The sequence below is a fragment of the Chinchilla lanigera genome, unplaced genomic scaffold (assembly GCF_000276665.1).
Source record: "Chinchilla lanigera isolate Chin_1 unplaced genomic scaffold, ChiLan1.0 scaffold00139, whole genome shotgun sequence".
NCBI lineage: Eukaryota > Metazoa > Chordata > Mammalia > Rodentia > Chinchillidae > Chinchilla > Chinchilla lanigera.
This window is the reverse complement of record NW_004955540.1, coordinates 1,989,862-2,008,590: the sequence shown is the minus strand read 5'-3', so window position 1 is coordinate 2,008,590 and position 18,729 is coordinate 1,989,862. Positions and strand designations below refer to the sequence as shown.

The following is an 18,729-nucleotide window of genomic DNA, read 5'->3' as shown; positions in this document are numbered from 1 at the left end:
GATATGTCATGCTGAGGAAGGCCCACCTTACTCCTGGACTGTAATTCTCCCCACTGACATCTAATACCTTTAAGATGTTTCCAAATGGAAATGTTAAGTTTCTTTTTTAACTTTCTGTTTTGAAATTTAGATGCACAAAAAAAAAAAAAAAAAAAAAAAAAAAAAAAATCAAAAGTAGTGAAGGTCTTCTATACCTTTTGCCTAAATTTCTCCAGTGTTACATATGGTACAATTAACAATACTAAGAAACCAATCTTTATACAATGCTACATTATGAATTTTATTTTGATTTTTTCCACTAATGTAATTGTCTTCATTTCACCAATCCAAGAGTCAATCTTATATTATGCTGTCTCAATAGTTTCTAACAACGCAAAAGTTCTTCATTCTCTCCTTATTTTTCACAACACTGTCACTTTGATTTGCACTGATCTGGTGTTTTCTCATGATTAGACTGAGGTTGTATTTTCAGTAAGAATACCAAAAGTAATATGCATTACACTGATACCTATTGGCTACAATGGTGTTTCTCTACAATATTACTATTTTTCCATTTGTAATTAACATAATTACATATTGGGTAAGATACTACAAAAATACCCTGGAACTCCTAGTATTTTTGTCTTTTAATTTTAGCATCAATTAGTGGATGTGTTCAGCAATAATTATTAGTAATAACAGCAATATATTATTACTATACTAAATATTAGTATCTAATGGTGATTTTGTATTTCTCAACTTCCTTTCCTATTTACTAGAGCTTCCCCTTCTCCCATTTACATCTTATTTGATTATTCCTATCGGCATGAACATAACTGATTGCTACAGCAAAATAAAGAGCCAAAAAGGTATCAAGTATTTAACCTGCCTTTCTGCTATGGTTTAGATATAAAACATGCCCCCAAAGTCTCATGTGTTTGGAAGTTAACTTGACTGTGGGAGTGCTGTACACATTAGTGGTTTCATCCACTGATGAGCTCAGTAGCTAAACATACTGTTAGGAGGCAGGGCCTGGTTGTAGCGGGTTACTAGGGGCATGATGTAGAAGGATGTACTCTTGTACACATTCCTACCTTCTCTCTCTTCCCGACCGCATGGGATGAGCACTTTCCTCTGCCATATTCTTCCACCATGTGTGCTAGCTGAGTTTGAACTAAACCTCCTGGAAAATGCAAGCAAAATGAACCTCTCATCCTCTAAGTTGTGGGTGCTGGGTATTTTGTCTCAGTGATGGCAAAGTGATGAATACAGAAACTGATACCAGAGAAGTGGGATCACTGTTGTGCCTATAGCTGACCATGTGGTTCAGCAGCTTTTGGAACTTGTTTGTGGGAGGGGTTTGGAAAGGTTTGGGGATGCCAGTCGGAAAAACCTTAAGATACTGTAAGCAGAGATTGACGGGAGACTCCAGTCGGAGGCCAGAAGGCCAGAATGCTAGTGGAAATCCATACAGTAAAGACTAGTAGGTTCAGGAGGTTTCAGCTGGGAACAAGGGCTTCATTGGCAGTTGGAATGGAGGCCATGTGTGTTACACACTAGTGGAAAATTTGTCTTCTTGCCCATGTCCTGGGACTTTGTAAGAGGCTGAAATTTAAGAACAGTGAACTAATTAATGGGCAGAGGAAATTTCAAAGCAGCTCAGCATTCAGGGTATTCAAGCATGAGTACTGTTAATTGTTTTCAGCCAGATTTACAGTGAGAATTAGGACTAAAAAGCTATTTAAATAATTTTTAAAAATTTTGCTGATGGACAAAAAGGAAGCTCCTGTAAACCTGGGACCAAGGTTGCTAAAAAGATTAAAATTTTTTTTAAAGCCAAGTACTTGCCCTGCATGGTGGTACACGCCTATAATCCTGGCATTTAGGAGGTCAAGGCAGGAGGCTCACTGCAAGTTTGAGGCCAGCCTAGGCTACACAGTGAAGGAAAAGAAAAAGCAAAGTACTTTGCACCAGGAAAATAGATAAGATGGCTTAAAGACACCTCAGGAATCAGCAAGACACTACCCTTCGCAGGCTCAAGAATACAACACTGTAAAGCTTTTATTTGAGAGGTGAGTCCCCTGAGGCCTGTCCCTCCCCCTTGAGAAGTAGTTCCCTGGGATTTGTTTCATAGTGTTCAGTCATTCAGACACTCATAGCTCTCTGCAGCCATGATCCATGGGGATCTGGCTACTGTCTGAGCTCATGGTAGATCTTGGAACTATCCACACAGTGCTAGTTTTTCAGGCATGTAGAATGCAAGAGTTGTGGGGTGATGGTATCTCACAGATTTGAAAGGAGGTCTGGGAGGCCAGACCATTTGATCCTCAAGGGAAGTTTATGAAGATATGAAAGTAAAGTCTAAGATGCAGTGGAGACCCCAGGGAGCTAGGAATGCCAGGAATATAGATCATCTGAGGCAAGCCACAGGCACTGAGCAGAGCCAGCCCAAAAGAGAGGCTTTGTAGACTACAAATGACAACACTGGAGGGCTGGGGCTGCCCTTTGGAGTTCACCTCTCACAACTTGCCCAAGGAGCTGTACATGGAACTACAGGATTTAATGTTCGCTCTGCTGGGTTTTGGTCTTGATTTGGTCAATTCCTTTCTACATACCTAGTTGTCCCTTTTCAAATGGAAGTGTTGACTCTGTACTACTGTATATTGGAAATATTTAACTTTTTTATTTTTATAGGGACTCACAGCTAAGAGTTTGCCTCAAATCTCATAACATACTTTGGACTTTTTAGCAATGCTGGAATTGTTAAGACTTTAGTGACTCTTAGAGATATACTAAATGAATTTTGCATAGCAAGACAGACATGAATCTTTTGGGGCCCAGTGGTAAACTGTTATGGTTTAGATCTAAAATGTCCCCAAAAGGGGACATTTATATATTTGTGAGATAAGTGGGTCCTGGGGGGTGCTGTCCTCATCAGCACCAGTGGATTTATGGTATCATTAGCTAAGTGTGCCGTCAGGAGTGGGATCTGCCTAGAGGTGGGTCACTGGTTACATGACCTGGAAGGGTGCATTCTCCTCCTCATGCCCCAGTCTCTCTGCTTCCTGCCTGCCATGGGCTTAGCAGTTTTGTTCCACTATGCCCTTCTACCATGTTTCTGCCTGAAGCCAGCTGACTTTGGATGGAATCCAGTGGAAACCGAGTCAGATAAACAACTGCTCCTTTAAGTTGTAGGTGTCAGGTATTTTGTCCCCATGACAGGAAAGTGACTGACATACTCTCCTCTGTGAATATATCTTAAGAATGGCCAAACAGTTGATAACAGGAAGTTTTTCTTTATAGAAATCTTCCAGTTCGTAAGAAAAGGAATGACAGAACTAGACTGATGGGATTTTGCTAATCTCTAAGGAAATAATGGATGTAGGCAACGATCATAACTGGCTAGTAAAATTGCCAGAAGACAGAGAACCAGTTATTATAAACCTGCTAGCAGAAATACATAAAATTACCTAAAAAGTTTTCTTATAAGACAAAGAAACAAATATCAAAGACAAGGAAACAAATATCAAAGAGAAAGAAAATAAAACTCATGAATCAGCTTAGGGCCCTAGTTCTTCTTACTAGTTCATAGGAAACTCAAGAGAAAAAGAAACATGCTAAGCAATACACGGGGATAAATCAGCAAAATTCGGAATAAGAAAACTCTGTAAGTTAACTCTTGGTTTCTTCAATACATAAACTACCAAGAGAAACAGAGGGAGCCTGAGTCTGTAGATTATAAGACATTTTAGAAGGATATCAACCAGGCTGGGCATGGTGGCACATACCTGTAATCCCAGCACTTGGGAGGCTGAGACCGGTGGACTGCCAAGAGTTTGAGGGCAGCCTGGGCTACACAGATTTCGAAGGCAGCCTAAATTACATGGTGAGACTGTCTCAAAATAAAAAGAGGAGTATCAGCCAAATATAACATGTGAACCTTTTTTTGTTTTTTTTTGAGACAGGGTCTCGTTACGTAATTCAAGTTGGCCTCTAGTTCTGAGCTCACTATGTATCCCAGACTGGCTTCAAACTTGCAGTGATCCTCCCGCCTTAGCCTCCCAAGTGCTGGGTTTACAGGTGTGAACGTTTTGAACAACCTTACCATAAGAAATTTTCTAAGACAAAAATCAGTAATGGAAATGCTGAATGGACATTAAAAACTTACTGTTAATTCTTTTTTTGGTTAATGGTAGTGTGCTTACTTGTGTAAAAGGACAGAAATCTCAATCTTTTAGAGATACATGTGTAAACATTTAGCAGGGTGTGTATTAGGCTTGTGTCTAGATACCCCTCCAAAGTCTCAGGCAATCAAAGGGCAGCTTTTTTCAGAAGTGGCTGGATCTAGAGTGTGTGATGCTGGAATTAAAACTGTGTGATTACTAAATCAGTCCACTCACTGACTGGTTTGGCACCTGCCCTAAGCCCAGCAGCCTAGACAGAATATAAAAGAGGTAGAAAGAAGCTGCTACCGTCACTTGGACTTGCTGTTTGCTGCCTTCTGTCTGCCCTGCTTTGCATGGACTGTTTCTCCTCTGTGATGCCCCTCTGCCATACCACCCTGCCTTGCAGCCAGCCAACCATGGACTGAACCCTCTATGAACTGTGAGCCAAATACACTTCTTCTCTTTCAAGTCTCGGTGTCAGGTATTTTGTCTCAGCAACGAGAAAAGTAACTATGACTGTTTGTTGGTGGGGAGGTCGACATGGAGCACAGTGGGGTTAAGTGGAGGGTATGGGGTGACACGACTGGCCATGAGTTGGCAACTGCTAACGCCAGATGATGGGTATAAGGATGTATATTATGCTATTCTACTTTTACTTATGATTATAATTTTTCATGATAAAAGTAATTTTTAAAAATTAGACTCTGAGCCAGGCATGGTGGTGCATGCCTGTAATCCCAGCATTCAGGAGGCTGAGGCAGGAGAACTACTGTGTGTTTGAGGCCAGCCTGGGCTACATAGTGAGTTCAAGGCCTGGCTGAACTACACAGCGATGCCTTGCCTCAGAATGAATGAATGAATGAATGAATAAATTAATTAATTAATGTAATATAATATAAAAAATAAAAATTGGACTCTGGAGCTGGGGCTTAATTATCCCTCTACACTTGAGTGACTGAATCACAGTACCTAACCCACCTATGCCTTAGTTTCTTTACCTGTAAAATAATTTAAATGTATATTTAGTTGTGCCTAACACAAAAAAATACTTTAAAAATTAGTTTGTATTATTAACATTTACCGAGTGCTTATTATTATGAATTAGACACTAGCATAGGCATCCTAAGAGCTTCTCACCCACTTATCCCAACAATCTTATGATGGTGATATTATTCCCATTTTCAGATAAGGAAATTAAAATAAATAAGTAAAATGATACGTGCTATACCATAGTTATTAAATGGTGAAACAAGGATTCAAAACTAGGTCTTTTGCCTCCAAATTCAAAGCTATTTCTATTTTGCTGCTTCATTTCTTTGAATTACCTGAAAAATCTTTGTTGTCTAGAGCACAACACAACACAAACGAATATTTCTATGTAATATATATACCCGTGTATATATGTTTTTTTTAAAAAAACCAACATATCACACAGGGATAATCAAAGATGATCAAACAATATTTTACAGAGTATTGTAATTATTAGTCACAGATTTCATATACACTACTGCAATATACTGAACATACCTCTGCAATACTCTGAGTAGTTTCCTACTTTTGATGGGATATTTCTTCTGAAGGTTGAGAAATGCCACATGAGTACCCTTATCTATTAGGCTACTAAATGCGGTATGGTTTTCAGGCAGTTGTAGTAAAGAGCGCCAAATGAACATCCTGAAATTAAAATATAATCTTGGATTAAAAAATTCTTTGAATAAAATAGATTTAACATAAAAGAATTCAAATTTTACCTGTACTTTGTTGGATATTCACCATAGCCTTTTAGTAAGATTTGTAAGCGCTTTTTGTTTAATCCATCTGACAACTCACTCTGCAAAAAGACAGTATCAGTAAGTACATGACCACGAAACTCAAAATAGTAATCTGGTCCAAAGTGGCATTCCAGCTATAGAACACAACACACAGTAAGAAATATTATTCCTTCCACTGGACTTTATACCACACACTCTCTTCCTTAAACATTAAGCATACAGAAAGCAACTACAGTTCATTATATCATTACCTTCTGCTAGATTAGAGTTTGACAAACTTTTTGTATGAGCAGTTAATTAAAAAATATTTCAGGTTTTGTGAGCAAAGGAGAAAAAGATATTGCATAGATATTTAAATAACCATTTAAAATGTAACCATTTTAAAATGTAAAAACTATTCGAGGCTTATATAACCTGACTGAGGCTACAGACCGTCATTTGCCTGACTCTGAACAAACAGCAATTTATTCTGATACTTTCTCTCCCCTTTTCTTGACATTCTGGACCACCTATAGCACGAGAGCATGAAAGACAAGACTGGCAGAGAAACTTATTTTATCCTAGATGACATAGACATTAGCTTTTGATAATAGTCCCTTATATCTAACTTTCAAGTCAATTTTTGTCTTAATTGAAAAATATAGGGCTGGAAATATAGCTCAGTGGCATAAGTGCCTGCCTGGTAAGTGCAAGGTCCTGAGTTCGATTCCTGGTACAAAAAAAAAAATCAAAAATGCAGAATTTAGAATTGTAAAGCTGCTTTCATAGATTTTCTTTTGATGCTAACAACTATGTGAAACAGATGGGATGTTATCTTTCCTTCTCCACTAAGAAGAGACAGAGACCAAGTTCCCTGATTTGCTCACAGTCACAAATCTGCTAAATCCTGGCTTGAAACTCAAAGCCAAATTTTCTGATTCCTTCAGTACTCTTTTAGCCCCATGAATGGGTAATCTGACACAAAAAGGTATGAAGGGAAAGTACAAGACACGGTGAATAAAAATTCCCATTTGAGTCCATGCACCAGATACAGAGGGCAACGAGTGCTGTTTGGAGCAATATGATTCACGAGAAACATGTGGACTGCTGTCACTGCCGAGACAGCTACTGCCACTGGAACCTCTTTTTAAATAAAAGGATAGGATGCTCTACTGAGTCTGGCCTGAATTTTATCTATTCTTGTCTTGATCATGAGCTGATGATGAAGCTCCTATTTTCCTCTGCATGCTGATGTTGGTAACTGAGAGCATGCATTTCACCCCACAGAAGTGTTCCACTTCTGACTTACTCCTTTGGGTTGGCATAGGTTCCTCAGAAGCTCCCTCCCTCCCTGGTATTTTTCTGTAAGATATCTGGATTTCATCCACACTACAGTGCTGCCAGAAACCCTGACTACTGATAAGTGACTTATGATCATGTCTTAATTTTTCCATAAAGGTTCCTGTAAACTCCCAGGAAAGCTAATGGCAGGTCAAGACTTGGTACTCAGCTTATCTTCTCATTAAAACATTTATTGAATAGCAGCAACACTGCCCAATCTTTTCATTTTAGCTTTTTCCTTACTATTCCGTTTTTAAAAATATTATTTTATAAGCTGGGAGCGGTGGTGAACACTTGGGAGTTGGAGGAAGGAGGACTGCTGTGAGTTTAAGGCCAGCCTGGGCTACTTAGTGAGTTAAAAATCAGCCTGGACTGCATAGCAAGAACCTGCCTTAAAAAACAAAACAAAAAAATTTTCCCCTTAGGCTTATATGCAGAAAATATATATATGTGCTGCCGAAGCGAGCACTATATGCAGAAAATATAAAAAAGAAAGTCAGGGACATAACACACAAGCACAAGGGAGGACAACAAATACATCTACGGGGTAGAGAGAAAAGTATGACTGGGAATAAGCGAGCAGAGGCTCAAAACCTCCTGTAATGCTTTGTTTCTTAATGTATAAACGGATATGTGCAGGAAAAAGTCACCACAGTGGGTCTGAGCTTGGGACCTTTAGAAAGCCTGCTTGCAAGCTGACCTGTGGCTGGTGTCTAGAAGCTAGATTTCTGCAGCATTCCCATCATCTCTAGAACCAGTAAGGGTGGCTGAGTGTGTCTAAACTAGACAATGTAGTTTTACAACATGTGTTAAGCACTTGCCTTTCCTCAGAGTGTCTGGAATTTTAAACATGTTATAAGGCTGCCTACATAACCAGCCTCTAGCCAAAGCCTGGGCACCGAGCCCCAAGATGCTAACAGTTTCCTTTAGTAGACAACGCTTCTTCTCATGTATGTTGTCACAACTGGCTACTGGAGGGATCAAGCACTCATGTGACCCCAGTGGAATGGACTCTTGGACGCCTGTGCCTGCTCCCTCAGGCCTCCCCTAATGCTTCTCCCTTTGCTGAGCTTCTGTTGTGTTCCTCCCTATATCATAACTGTGAAGATGATGTGTGGTGAACCCTAACAAAGTGCCAAATACGAAGATGGTCTTACAGCCACTCACATCCACGTGATCTTTTATTTTTCATTAAGCTGCTATCTGCCTTATATGTTCTTCTGTACAAACAGGTTTCACAATTTTAAAATGCTCAATGAAAAAGTTATTAAAGTTATGTGAGGGGCTGGGGATTTAGCTCAGCGGCAAAGCGCCTGCCTGGCAAACGCAAGGTCGTGAGTTCGGTTCCCGGTGCCGGAGAAAAACCAAAAAAAAAAAAAAAAAAAAAGTTATGTGAAACATACCAAAGGTTCCTGAGAATATGGAGCAACTAGAACCCTTGAAATCTGTTGGTGGGAACGTGAACTGCTTTAATCAACCACTGAGAAAAACTGACTATTTATTACACTAATCTACAATGTCATCAAGAGCAGTTACCCAGGGCTGAGGGTGTAGCTCAGTGGCGGAATGCAAACGTGCACAAGCAAGGCTCTGAGTTAAATCGCTAGCATCTTCATTCTTTCCCAGAAAGAGTCATCACTCGAGAGGTAATGTGGAGTGTTGTCTAAAAGGGAGTAGGAAGGTCCTGGTAAGATGCATATTTTCAAAATTCACTATAGATTTAGGTGTACTTTGCATGTGATATTTACTGTCAATAAAAAGCTTAAAGTTCCTTGACAACATCTGTAACTTTTCTGTTAATATTTTCATTGTTTTCAAAAGTAACATTTGTGTTTTTCAGAAAATTAGGAAAACATAAAAAATTTTAGAAAGAAAATAAAACTCAATGAACTCCCTTCCCTCAAAGGTAATTCTACTATTACTATCTCAGCCACCTCCAGGGAATACAATAATGAATGGAATAGGAAACAGGGAGAAAGGAAGACATGCTTCTGTTTTTTTCCCTTCACAGCCTTCTATACTAGCATTGTAAAACAGAAATACAACATAAGCCACAAACATAATTTTTAAATTTCTAGGAACCACATTAAAAAAGTAAAGAGAAAGGAAGAATTCACTTCAGTAACACAATTTAACCCAATATAATCAAAATATCATTTCAAAATACAATCAATATAAAATCATCAGTAGATACTTCATTTTTGCTCATTCTACATTTCCAGACTTTTTTTTTACCATGTGCAGTACACTTACAACATATCTTAATCCAGACTAGCCACACCTCAGGTACTCATCAGCCACAAGCTAGTGGCTTGTATACTGGACAGTACATTGTGTATTGTCTGACTTCTGGAAAAACCATAAACATTACTAGAATATTATAACTTCAGGTATAATTTTCTTCTCTTCATACTCTATTCCTTTAAATCTCAAGAGAAGAAAGAGTGACGATAGCCTAAAAATCACAACACCAGTCTATGGCAGAATATGTGACACATAAAAGTTTAATTGTAATATTTTCTCACCTCTTTATTTTCACAATTACCCATCAGGTCTTGTTTTAATATTCTAGTCTGAATTTTGCTTTCTTTAGATTTTGCCAGCTGCTGCACTTTTCCTGATGTTATTTTCATCTTAATATCACTGGAACTCAGTTTATGCTTAGGCAAATCTTCAATTACTTTCACTAAAGGAGGAGGAGGCTTAAAGGAAGAGATTTTTGTAAATTACACTAAAAAACAAAAATACACGATTTAACAACAGGAACAAGCAGAATTTAAGTACTCCTTGAAAGCTGGCCGTAAGTGTAATGCCAAACCATTTTCACACTCGCACGATACAGTGAGCATAATGGTGATGATGCTCGGCACGGAAGACAATGGTTGGGTATATGGTCCACCAGAAGGCCAAAGAAGCACCCTAACATGCTTTGGGCCCAAGTGAAATTTCTGAGGAAGAGGAAGTGGCCAATGATTTTCCTTTGGAAGCACCGAACTCCTCCTGTCTGTCTGTGGTTGAAGGTTGTTGTCTGCATGGCAATGGCTGTTGGTTTCTCACTACTTCAACTGCTTAAGAAGCAGTTGAGACAACACAACTTAGAACCCAAACCCTCATTATTATGGGTCTAATGAAAGGGAGAAAAACACTTCAAATTACTCAGTGCAAAATGGCTCACTTGAAAATATTTCTCCATAATAATATTTTTCACTCTGAAATCAAAAGATTTCTCTTATTCAAAGCAAATGAGCAAATAAGATTACCTGGGTTTTCTGAGCTCTAAATACAATTAAAGCACAATGCCCACTTAAATTCTATGATTCTTCATTTATGGGATAGAATTAAAGTGGACTGACTTAAATATTGTTCATCCTTAATATCCTGTAATTATTTGCTCCCTTCAATCCATTCTTCTAAATTTTTATTTAAAAATTCTATTCTAATATCTTTCCCCTCCTGCTTGAACCTTATCCTGGACCTTCAGTATAATCTCCCAAAAGTTAGAGCCTGAGATGGAATCTGATTGGATCTATCTCTATAGTATCAAAATTTCAAAGCATAAGAATTTATTCATTCTATTAGCACCACATCAGAAATTCTCTAATGACAAGAAAAGAAAATTCAGAATGAATGGAATACAAGAGAATTAAGATTTAGTGTGAAACACAGCTGGACATTCTATATAGCCTGAAACAACTATAAAGACACTGATAGTGCAGGTGATGTGTCCAAAAATTTATGAAGTCTCTCTTTTTTTCTTAACTGTGGTACTGGGGATTGAATCCAGAGGCTCATGTTCGCTTGGCAAGCATTCTGCCACAGAGCTACATTCCCAGCCAAGATTATTCAACTTCTGAGCTAGCTTTTCCTTTCAATATGGTCTCAGTTTACTCAACAATAACAGCACAGAGGGACTCTATGACTCACTTTTACCACGGTTTTTCTCATATTTCTCCCAGCCTCTTTTAAAAGGCTTAGCTAGTAAAATCAATTGAAGAAGCTAAGCCTCTCTTATTAAGAGTACATAACATACTAATGATTTTTAAAAAATATACAACAAATATTACATAAAGCTATATGTAATTACATATAGATATACAATCATACAAATAAAAACAGTAGAGTATAATCCCATTTGAGAAAATGCATGCAGATAAAGAGCCACATATTTATATACAGACATATATATTTAGTTAGTTTTTGTTATTCACAGTAGCTCTACAGAATTAACTCAAATACTGAGTAAGTGAACACTGAATTACTTTACTGAGTCTCTGCACACATTTTCATCAACTGATTAATATATAGTCTTGTTTTCTGTTTGAAGATATCTTTCGTAGTATCCATGGTTGATCTGTTATCATTGAGTTGAAAGCCAACTGCAGCATGTAACTCGTGCCTAGAAGAGTTTTCTAAAGTGCATTTTCAGTGTAAGGTACAATTCAGCCTTCTTGTGCTTAGGAACACAAGATTTTAACACTATGCTTGGGGTCATTTTAAACAGTAAAATCACAACAGAAAGCCTAAAAATGCTAAAAAAAAAAAAAAAAAAAACCCCAAAAAACCCTGGCACTAAAGATAACACAAAAGATACTAAATTACAGTATGGGAGCTAAAATAAAAAAGCAAAGTGTTGCTCTGTTCCACTTAAGCTGGGAACAAGGGCAGAGTGACTCTATTTTCAATATATTGTCTATGTGTAACAGTGAAAGCACTCCAAGTATTTATTTATTTATATTAGTACAGGTTAGCAGTACACAATATTCATTTTAGGGTCACAAATTTTAGTGAGTAGGCAAATTCTCATATACAACAACCACAAATGAGTGAATGCATACATTTACACACATACGAAAAAGATTAGCAATGTATACATCAGAATCATCTGAGAATGTAGACATTAAGCAATTTTATTTACCTATTTACCTGTATCCTTTGATTTTTTTCTGCAATGAAGCACTACTTATGTGTATAAAAAGATAAAGAGAACAAAAGAGAAAAAAACGCATTTAAGTGCGTTAAGACTTAAAACATCCACTGCCACCGCTGACTACCTATATGATTAGGCTGGTGCATGAACTTCCTTCTCTGCAAAACTGAAAGGGTTACACCAGGTGCCTATCACAGTCCCTGTCAGTGCCACCATGGTACAATCACAGACTAGCAAGGTTGCACACAATCTAACTTGTTCGCTAAGGGAACTTTAGGCAATCACAGAAGATGGATGGAATAAATAATGTAGGTAACAAATGAAGAATGGTATCTATGGGGGATGATGAGAGAATATGCATGGGGAAATCAGTTAGATCAGTAGACAGGGGAAAAGACGACATGAGAGCCAAGTAGAAGACTCTAGACTTAATGCAACAGCCAGGAGGAAGGAAGTCACTGAAGTAGCACTACTTAAATGATGAAAGCATTCTTTTACTTCTACGGTGGCACCTCAGTTCTCATGAACTTGATTCATTACATGGTTCTAGGGAAGATGACTATGGTCATGTTTGTCACCTAATGTAGAGTTCAAGATGGAAGCAAAATTTTGCCAAAAGCTTCTGTTTGTGAACCAAGTTGTTCACAAACAGAACTGTTCATCAATTGAGGTTTTACATTCTAATATTTGATTTTTGTTGTTTTTATGAGACAGAGTCTAACTAGGTTGCCCAGACAGGTCTCCAACTGTGAGTTAAGTGATCCTCCCACAGGTACCTCTCAAGCAGTTGTGACTACAGGCATGTGCCACCACCTGGTTGAAAATATTATTTTAGAAAAATGTATTGTAGAAGATGGAGTGGATACACTACTGCTGTTCAGTAGTTAGCTCAAGAGGACCAACAGGAAGGCCATGATAGAGACAGAGAAGAGGCAGCACATATATCGATATTTCAAATTTAAGAAGTCATATCACTTAGAATTGACTAGATTTAGGAAATAAAGGAATTAGAATGGCTATAGAGCTTTACCGTCTATAAGACGGGAAGAAAGAATGAGTCCAAAATGAAGAAATAGGTTTGAAGAGCTCGTTGGGGGAAAGAGATCATGAGTGACACCTTGAATAAGACAGGGACACCAAACAGATGTCCTTCAGGAAGGTAGTAATGTAAGAAACAAAATGCAGCAGGAAACATGGCTTTGGGAATAAGAAAAACAAAATAAATTTTAAAAAAATAGGTAAGTTCCAAGAAAGTTAGCAAATAAGAGCATAAACATTTTATTCTTGATGATACAATATTGAAATTTAAAATAAACTGTTGTTGTTTCCTTAATAACATACCTTATTTATTTCATGTGTTAAAGCTTGAACTGAATATATGTTCAGACTTCCATTTTCCATAATAGATGCAATGTACCGTCCATGTGGGCTAATTACTGATGAGCTAATTCCTTCATCAAGGCTCCCAATTTCAAAAAGAAGTTTACAAGTCTGTATATTGACAAATCTCATAATGCCATCTTGACTTAGCACGCCCAGAACCTAAGAGTAGAGAGAAATGAATTCTTAAAAACACCTGAAAGTTGAATGTGTGAAAGTCAAACTATACATAAATACACTATGTGTGTGTGACATATATTGTGGTGGATTGCAACTGGTGGTCAACCTGTAACACCCAGCTGAACTGAACCATTGTAGTGCTGGGTGTGGCAGGCCCACATGAGGATTGTTGCCAGAAGCATGAGACAGAACTGGAGAAGTTAGAAGGCTGTTGGGGAGCTGGTAGAAATTGTTTGGGAGGCTGTTAGCGAGCTGCTGGTTCTCTTGGGCTATTCTGCTGGAGGACCTTGTCATGTGGCTTTTCTGATGAACTCGGCTGTTCTCAGAGCTCGGGACCTTGCTGTCACTGAGAATGGCTTTGGTTCATTTTGGGGGAGCTCTGGTTCTTACTTTGAACATCACTTCCTGGCTCCAGTGTGGATCCCTCAGTCTGCCGGCACAGATCATTCCACTGGCACAGACTTTCTAGCTTCCACCACTGACCTTTGGGCCTTCCCACCATAGGTCAGTGAAACAGGCCCATATGAGACATTGTCATGGGCTCTAGACCTCCAGTTGGACTTGTGGGAGGCATTGTTGTGTGCTCTAGGTCTTCAGCTAGATTCATGCAGGACATTCTTGTGGGATCCAGGCCCTCAGATGGATTCTTTGGTCTTTAGTGTGTGGACAGATTTTCTGCACTCTTTTTTTGTATATGCTTTTTTTTTTTTTTTTTTTTGGTCTTTTTGAGACAGGGTCTCACTATGCAGTTCAGGCTGGCCTCAAAATTATTTTTGTTTTTGCTTTTTTGCAGTACTGGGGATCAAACTCACGACCTTGCCAGGCACTTATGCCACTGAGCTATATCCCCAGCCTTGGCCTCAAACTTGTAACAATCCTCCTGCCTCAGCCTCCTCAGTGCTGTGATTACAGGTGTGCACCACCCTGCCTGGCTTGTATATTATTCTTTGGGTGACTATTATAAATAATCTTATAAAATATGTGTCCTGTGTTATATTGTTCCCATTGCAAAACCCCAGACTACAACATATATAAATTTGGGGGAGGCAGTTAGAAGACATTTTATTCTCCCCGAGTCATTATAAATTTTCAAGTAAATATGGCTCATGTTGATTTGCCCTGTTCAGACCCAGATAAAGCTGGCTCTAACCAGAACCAGTAAGGAACACATCCTGAGAGAGTACAGAAAAGTGACCTAAGAACATTCCCTTCCCTAGGCAGGGCAAATTCACTGAAAAGGTACGTGGGACATAGATAACTGGACAGTTCCTAACCTTTATACCTCCACAGTGATTGTCAAAAGCAAGGAGGGTGTAGGGTTTGCTTTTCTCTCCCTGATACACAAACTTGTGTGGCTCCTGGTGAGGCAACCCACTGTTAGCCTGTCTTCAACTACTGTAACTAACATTTGCAGATTAGAGAAAGATTCCGGGTTGACAGGATAGTAGAGGGATAGGAGGGAAGTTAGTCTTTTAAGGGAAAAAAATTTAAATTTTAACTCCTATTTGAAGAATTAAGAGTATGTTAAAAAAAAAAAAAAGTAAAGAAAATAAGCCCTTTTCCCATGACAGTGGCTATATGCAGTACCACTGTTACAGCTTGTGTCTAGATGTCCCCCCAAAGCCTCATGCAATCATAGGTGGGGCTTTTAAGAGGTGGCTGGATTTGGACTGTGTGATGCCGGACTAAGGGTGTGTGATTACTAAATCAGTCCACTGATTGGTTTGGCAGTTCTCGGCAGGATTAAGGGTACTGTACCCTGGATATGAGTGCTGTTTGCCCTCAGGTGGGTAAAGTGGCGAAGATATGAAAGAGAAAGATCGCTTGCTACATTCTGCCTGCCATGAACTATTTCTCCTCTGTCTAGTCCCTGCCTTGGAGCCAGCCAGTTATGGACTGAAACCTCTACAAACTCTGAGCCAAAATAAATCTTTCTTCCTTTTACTTTGAGTGTTGGGTATTTTGTCTCAGCAGTGAGAAAAGTGACTAAGACAACAAGCATCTGCTTAAAATGCCAGTGTTGCTTGTCACACAGAATGGCAGCTTGGAGGTGACGATCTAAAATGCATTTTCTTCTGCTGGCTGGTTGGGAGGAACAAACCCCCTTGTGCAGTTGATATGACCCCTTCGCAAGATATCATCCAAATTCAGATGCACAGAACCTTTCTGTTACTATCTCTACTCTGGGATTTTATTCTATAATTAAGATGTGTAAAATGGCATTTGCAAAAAGTTATTCAGTGCTGTGCTAATTATAATAGAAAAAGACTAAAAATAAGTTTAAATGCCAAATAACAGAGGACTGGTCAAAAACAAAACAAAAAATTATGGAACATTACTCAGTTGTAAATAGGACTTCTATACTGATACAGAATAATCTCCAAATTAAGTGCAGAAAAGGTGCAAAGCTGTATGAAAAAGAAGGAAAACAAAATCCTACACACAAAAACAGTCGTTAAGAGGCAGGGGTTATGAATAACTAGACAAACGAGAGAGAGGCATGGGAGATTTACCATTGTGTGTCTTCTGGCAAATTTTAGATTTTTACCCAAGAGAATGTATAGCCTATTCAAAAACTTAAGGGTTGGAAATATAGCTCAGTGGCACAGCACGTGCCTGGTAGGTGCCAGGTCCTGAGTTTAAGAGTCCTGTTTAAATTAAAAAAAAAAAAAAAAAAAGATAAAAAAAATCCCCAAAACGTAAGTAAAACAGACATGACACATATAAGCACATTTTGTATGTATACATAGAAGAGGTGACTGAAAAATATGGTGAATGTTTAAATTTTTAAAAATTTATTACAGTGAAAAACACATTTAAAGGGGTATAAATAGCAATGTCTTTTATTACAATAAATTTTTAAAACTTCATTATAATTGTTGATCACACAGCATAAAACACGTATCTTGTTGAAGTGTATCAGCCATGACAGTCAATTTAAAATAAGAATGTTAAGGTAATTATCTGTTAGTAATATAAAGAACAAAAGATTTTGAAATTTTTTCAATTCCAGCCTCTTCTTAAAAATAATGCAGTTGCAGTTCAGGTGCTTATCAGTCAGGGCATAATTTAAATAAGTAAGAGCTAATACAGTTCAGAAATTGATGTAATGTTTCTCAAAAAGTATGTCCTATGTTTCTGTTACTAACCTGATTTGAACCAGCGTCAAAACTATCAGGAAGGAATTCCAGATGTCGAATGGCTCTAACTTTAGTAGGCATCTGGATAATTCTGAAGAGCTGTGTAGCTTCTAAGCACCATAAATGAAGATGGTTTGATTTGCCTCCAGCAGCCAGAATTCGGCCATCTCTATACAATAAAAAGGTGAAAAAGTAAGATTAGTTCAATTGTTTATAGGAGCACTGGCCAGTTACTCTTGCTGCGATGACAGAAATATTCTGCATCTATAATGGCCAATATGGGCACCACTAGCCACATATGATCACTGAACTCTTGAAACATGGTTAGTGTTACTGAGAAAATTAAATTTTTATTTTTATTACACAGTCACATGTAGCTAATGGCTATCATACACAGGACAGGTCAGGCTATTTATTTATTTACTTACTTAAATCTATTGTGTTAAGGCATCAGCTTTAATAAGAGCTTAACAAATACTTGTCTGATGGTTTGATTAGAGTTTTGAGTAACATTTATATTTTAGAGCATAATCTCGATGTCACTTACCATTATCTAACCTTCTATATTTCATATATGACTATACTAAATTGGTTTTAAAAAAAAAAAGGGCAAACTTTTTTCCTGTCTCTCCAAAGCTACTTGATAAGGTACACAAAGAGTAAGTTACATTGACCTGCAAGCTTGTTGCTTGGTTATTCAACAAGGATTTGTAAAGTGTCTACTATAAGCCAGCTTTCATTCTAGGATCCAGGGACAGAGGAATGAACAAGTCAGGTAATCCTCTCACTGGAATTTCTGTTTAGAGGAAGGTAAAAAACAAATGAATTTGATGGTCCCAGCAGGTGACAAATGCTGTACAGTACTATAAAAATAGGTGATAAAAGTTGGGAAAGAAGGAAGATTTGCTACTACCCAAATGACATGACTGGGCCAATCATAGGATGATTTGGAGGAAAAAGTTTATACTGGTCCGAATTCCAGACTGGCCAGCACAAAAGGATTGCAAAAGGAGTAAGGTTAGTGTATTAGGTAAAGGAAGAAGCTGCATTCAAGTGTGGCTGAAGGAGATTAAGGGGAAGGAGGTGAGATAAAGAGGGAACCCTAGGCAGGTGACAAAAGGTTTCTGGGTATTTGCTGGGGAATGTGAATTTTACTGAGTGTGGTGGAAGACCTTCCAAGGTAGTCAATAGAAAAGTGAGGTGACCTGACTTAATGATTTACAATGACCACTCTATCTGTTGTGCAGACTGATTCTAGAAAAAGGAAAATGGAGACCAAGAAAGAGGCTATTACAGTAGTCTGAAAGGTATTAGGGTTTGCCTGTACTGGGGTAAGATCTGTGACAATGGACAAAGAACTGCCCAATTTAATACATAGTTTGGTAGAGTGGATAGGACTTACTGATGACTTAAAAGGATGAGAAATCATTATCTATTTCCTAGCACTTTTCACTGAAGAGGCCTGGGAAAAAATTAGCAGCCCAATCACAATGAGCACCCCTAGGTCCAGACTAAGACCTTGAAATGCCATTTTCCACTAAATTGAACCTACACTCTTTAAAGAAATAGCTGATTTCAGGCTTGAGAGAGGAAACGCATACAAGATACGCTTGGAACATCTAGTCATACCAGAAAGCATGAAAGCTATCAAGACAACTGAGGTGACAGCAAAAGAATTCAGAAGGGAATTTGCAGAGAATACCACTTGTCGATTATGAGAATGGAAGCACACTAAGAATATTAGCTACAATGAATTAAAACTCGCCAACATGTTAAATCATGTGTTTACAAAATTTAAAGATGAAAAACTTCAAGGCCATCTTTGTAAGATGCCAATAAATTAATTCATTACTTTGAAAATTAGT

At 38.2% G+C, this 18,729-nt stretch overlaps 1 protein-coding gene across 4 annotated transcripts in view; it reads right to left on the bottom strand.

Annotated features, from left to right (window-relative positions):
• Positions 1 to 18,729, bottom strand: part of Tbc1d31 (TBC1 domain family, member 31) — an 81,038-nt gene that overhangs the window by 36,760 nt on the left and 25,549 nt on the right. For all 4 annotated transcript variants that reach the window (XM_005410914.2, XM_013507920.1, XM_013507921.1 and 1 more), the window contains 5 exons: positions 16,874 to 17,033; positions 13,506 to 13,706; positions 9,763 to 9,939; positions 5,897 to 5,976; positions 5,673 to 5,819 (listed from right to left, as the gene is read on the bottom strand). In XM_005410914.2, coding sequence (XP_005410971.1) covers positions 5,673 to 5,819; positions 5,897 to 5,976; positions 9,763 to 9,939; positions 13,506 to 13,706; positions 16,874 to 17,033 — 765 coding nt within the window. The remainder of the gene's footprint in view (positions 1 to 5,672; positions 5,820 to 5,896; positions 5,977 to 9,762; positions 9,940 to 13,505; positions 13,707 to 16,873; positions 17,034 to 18,729) is intronic.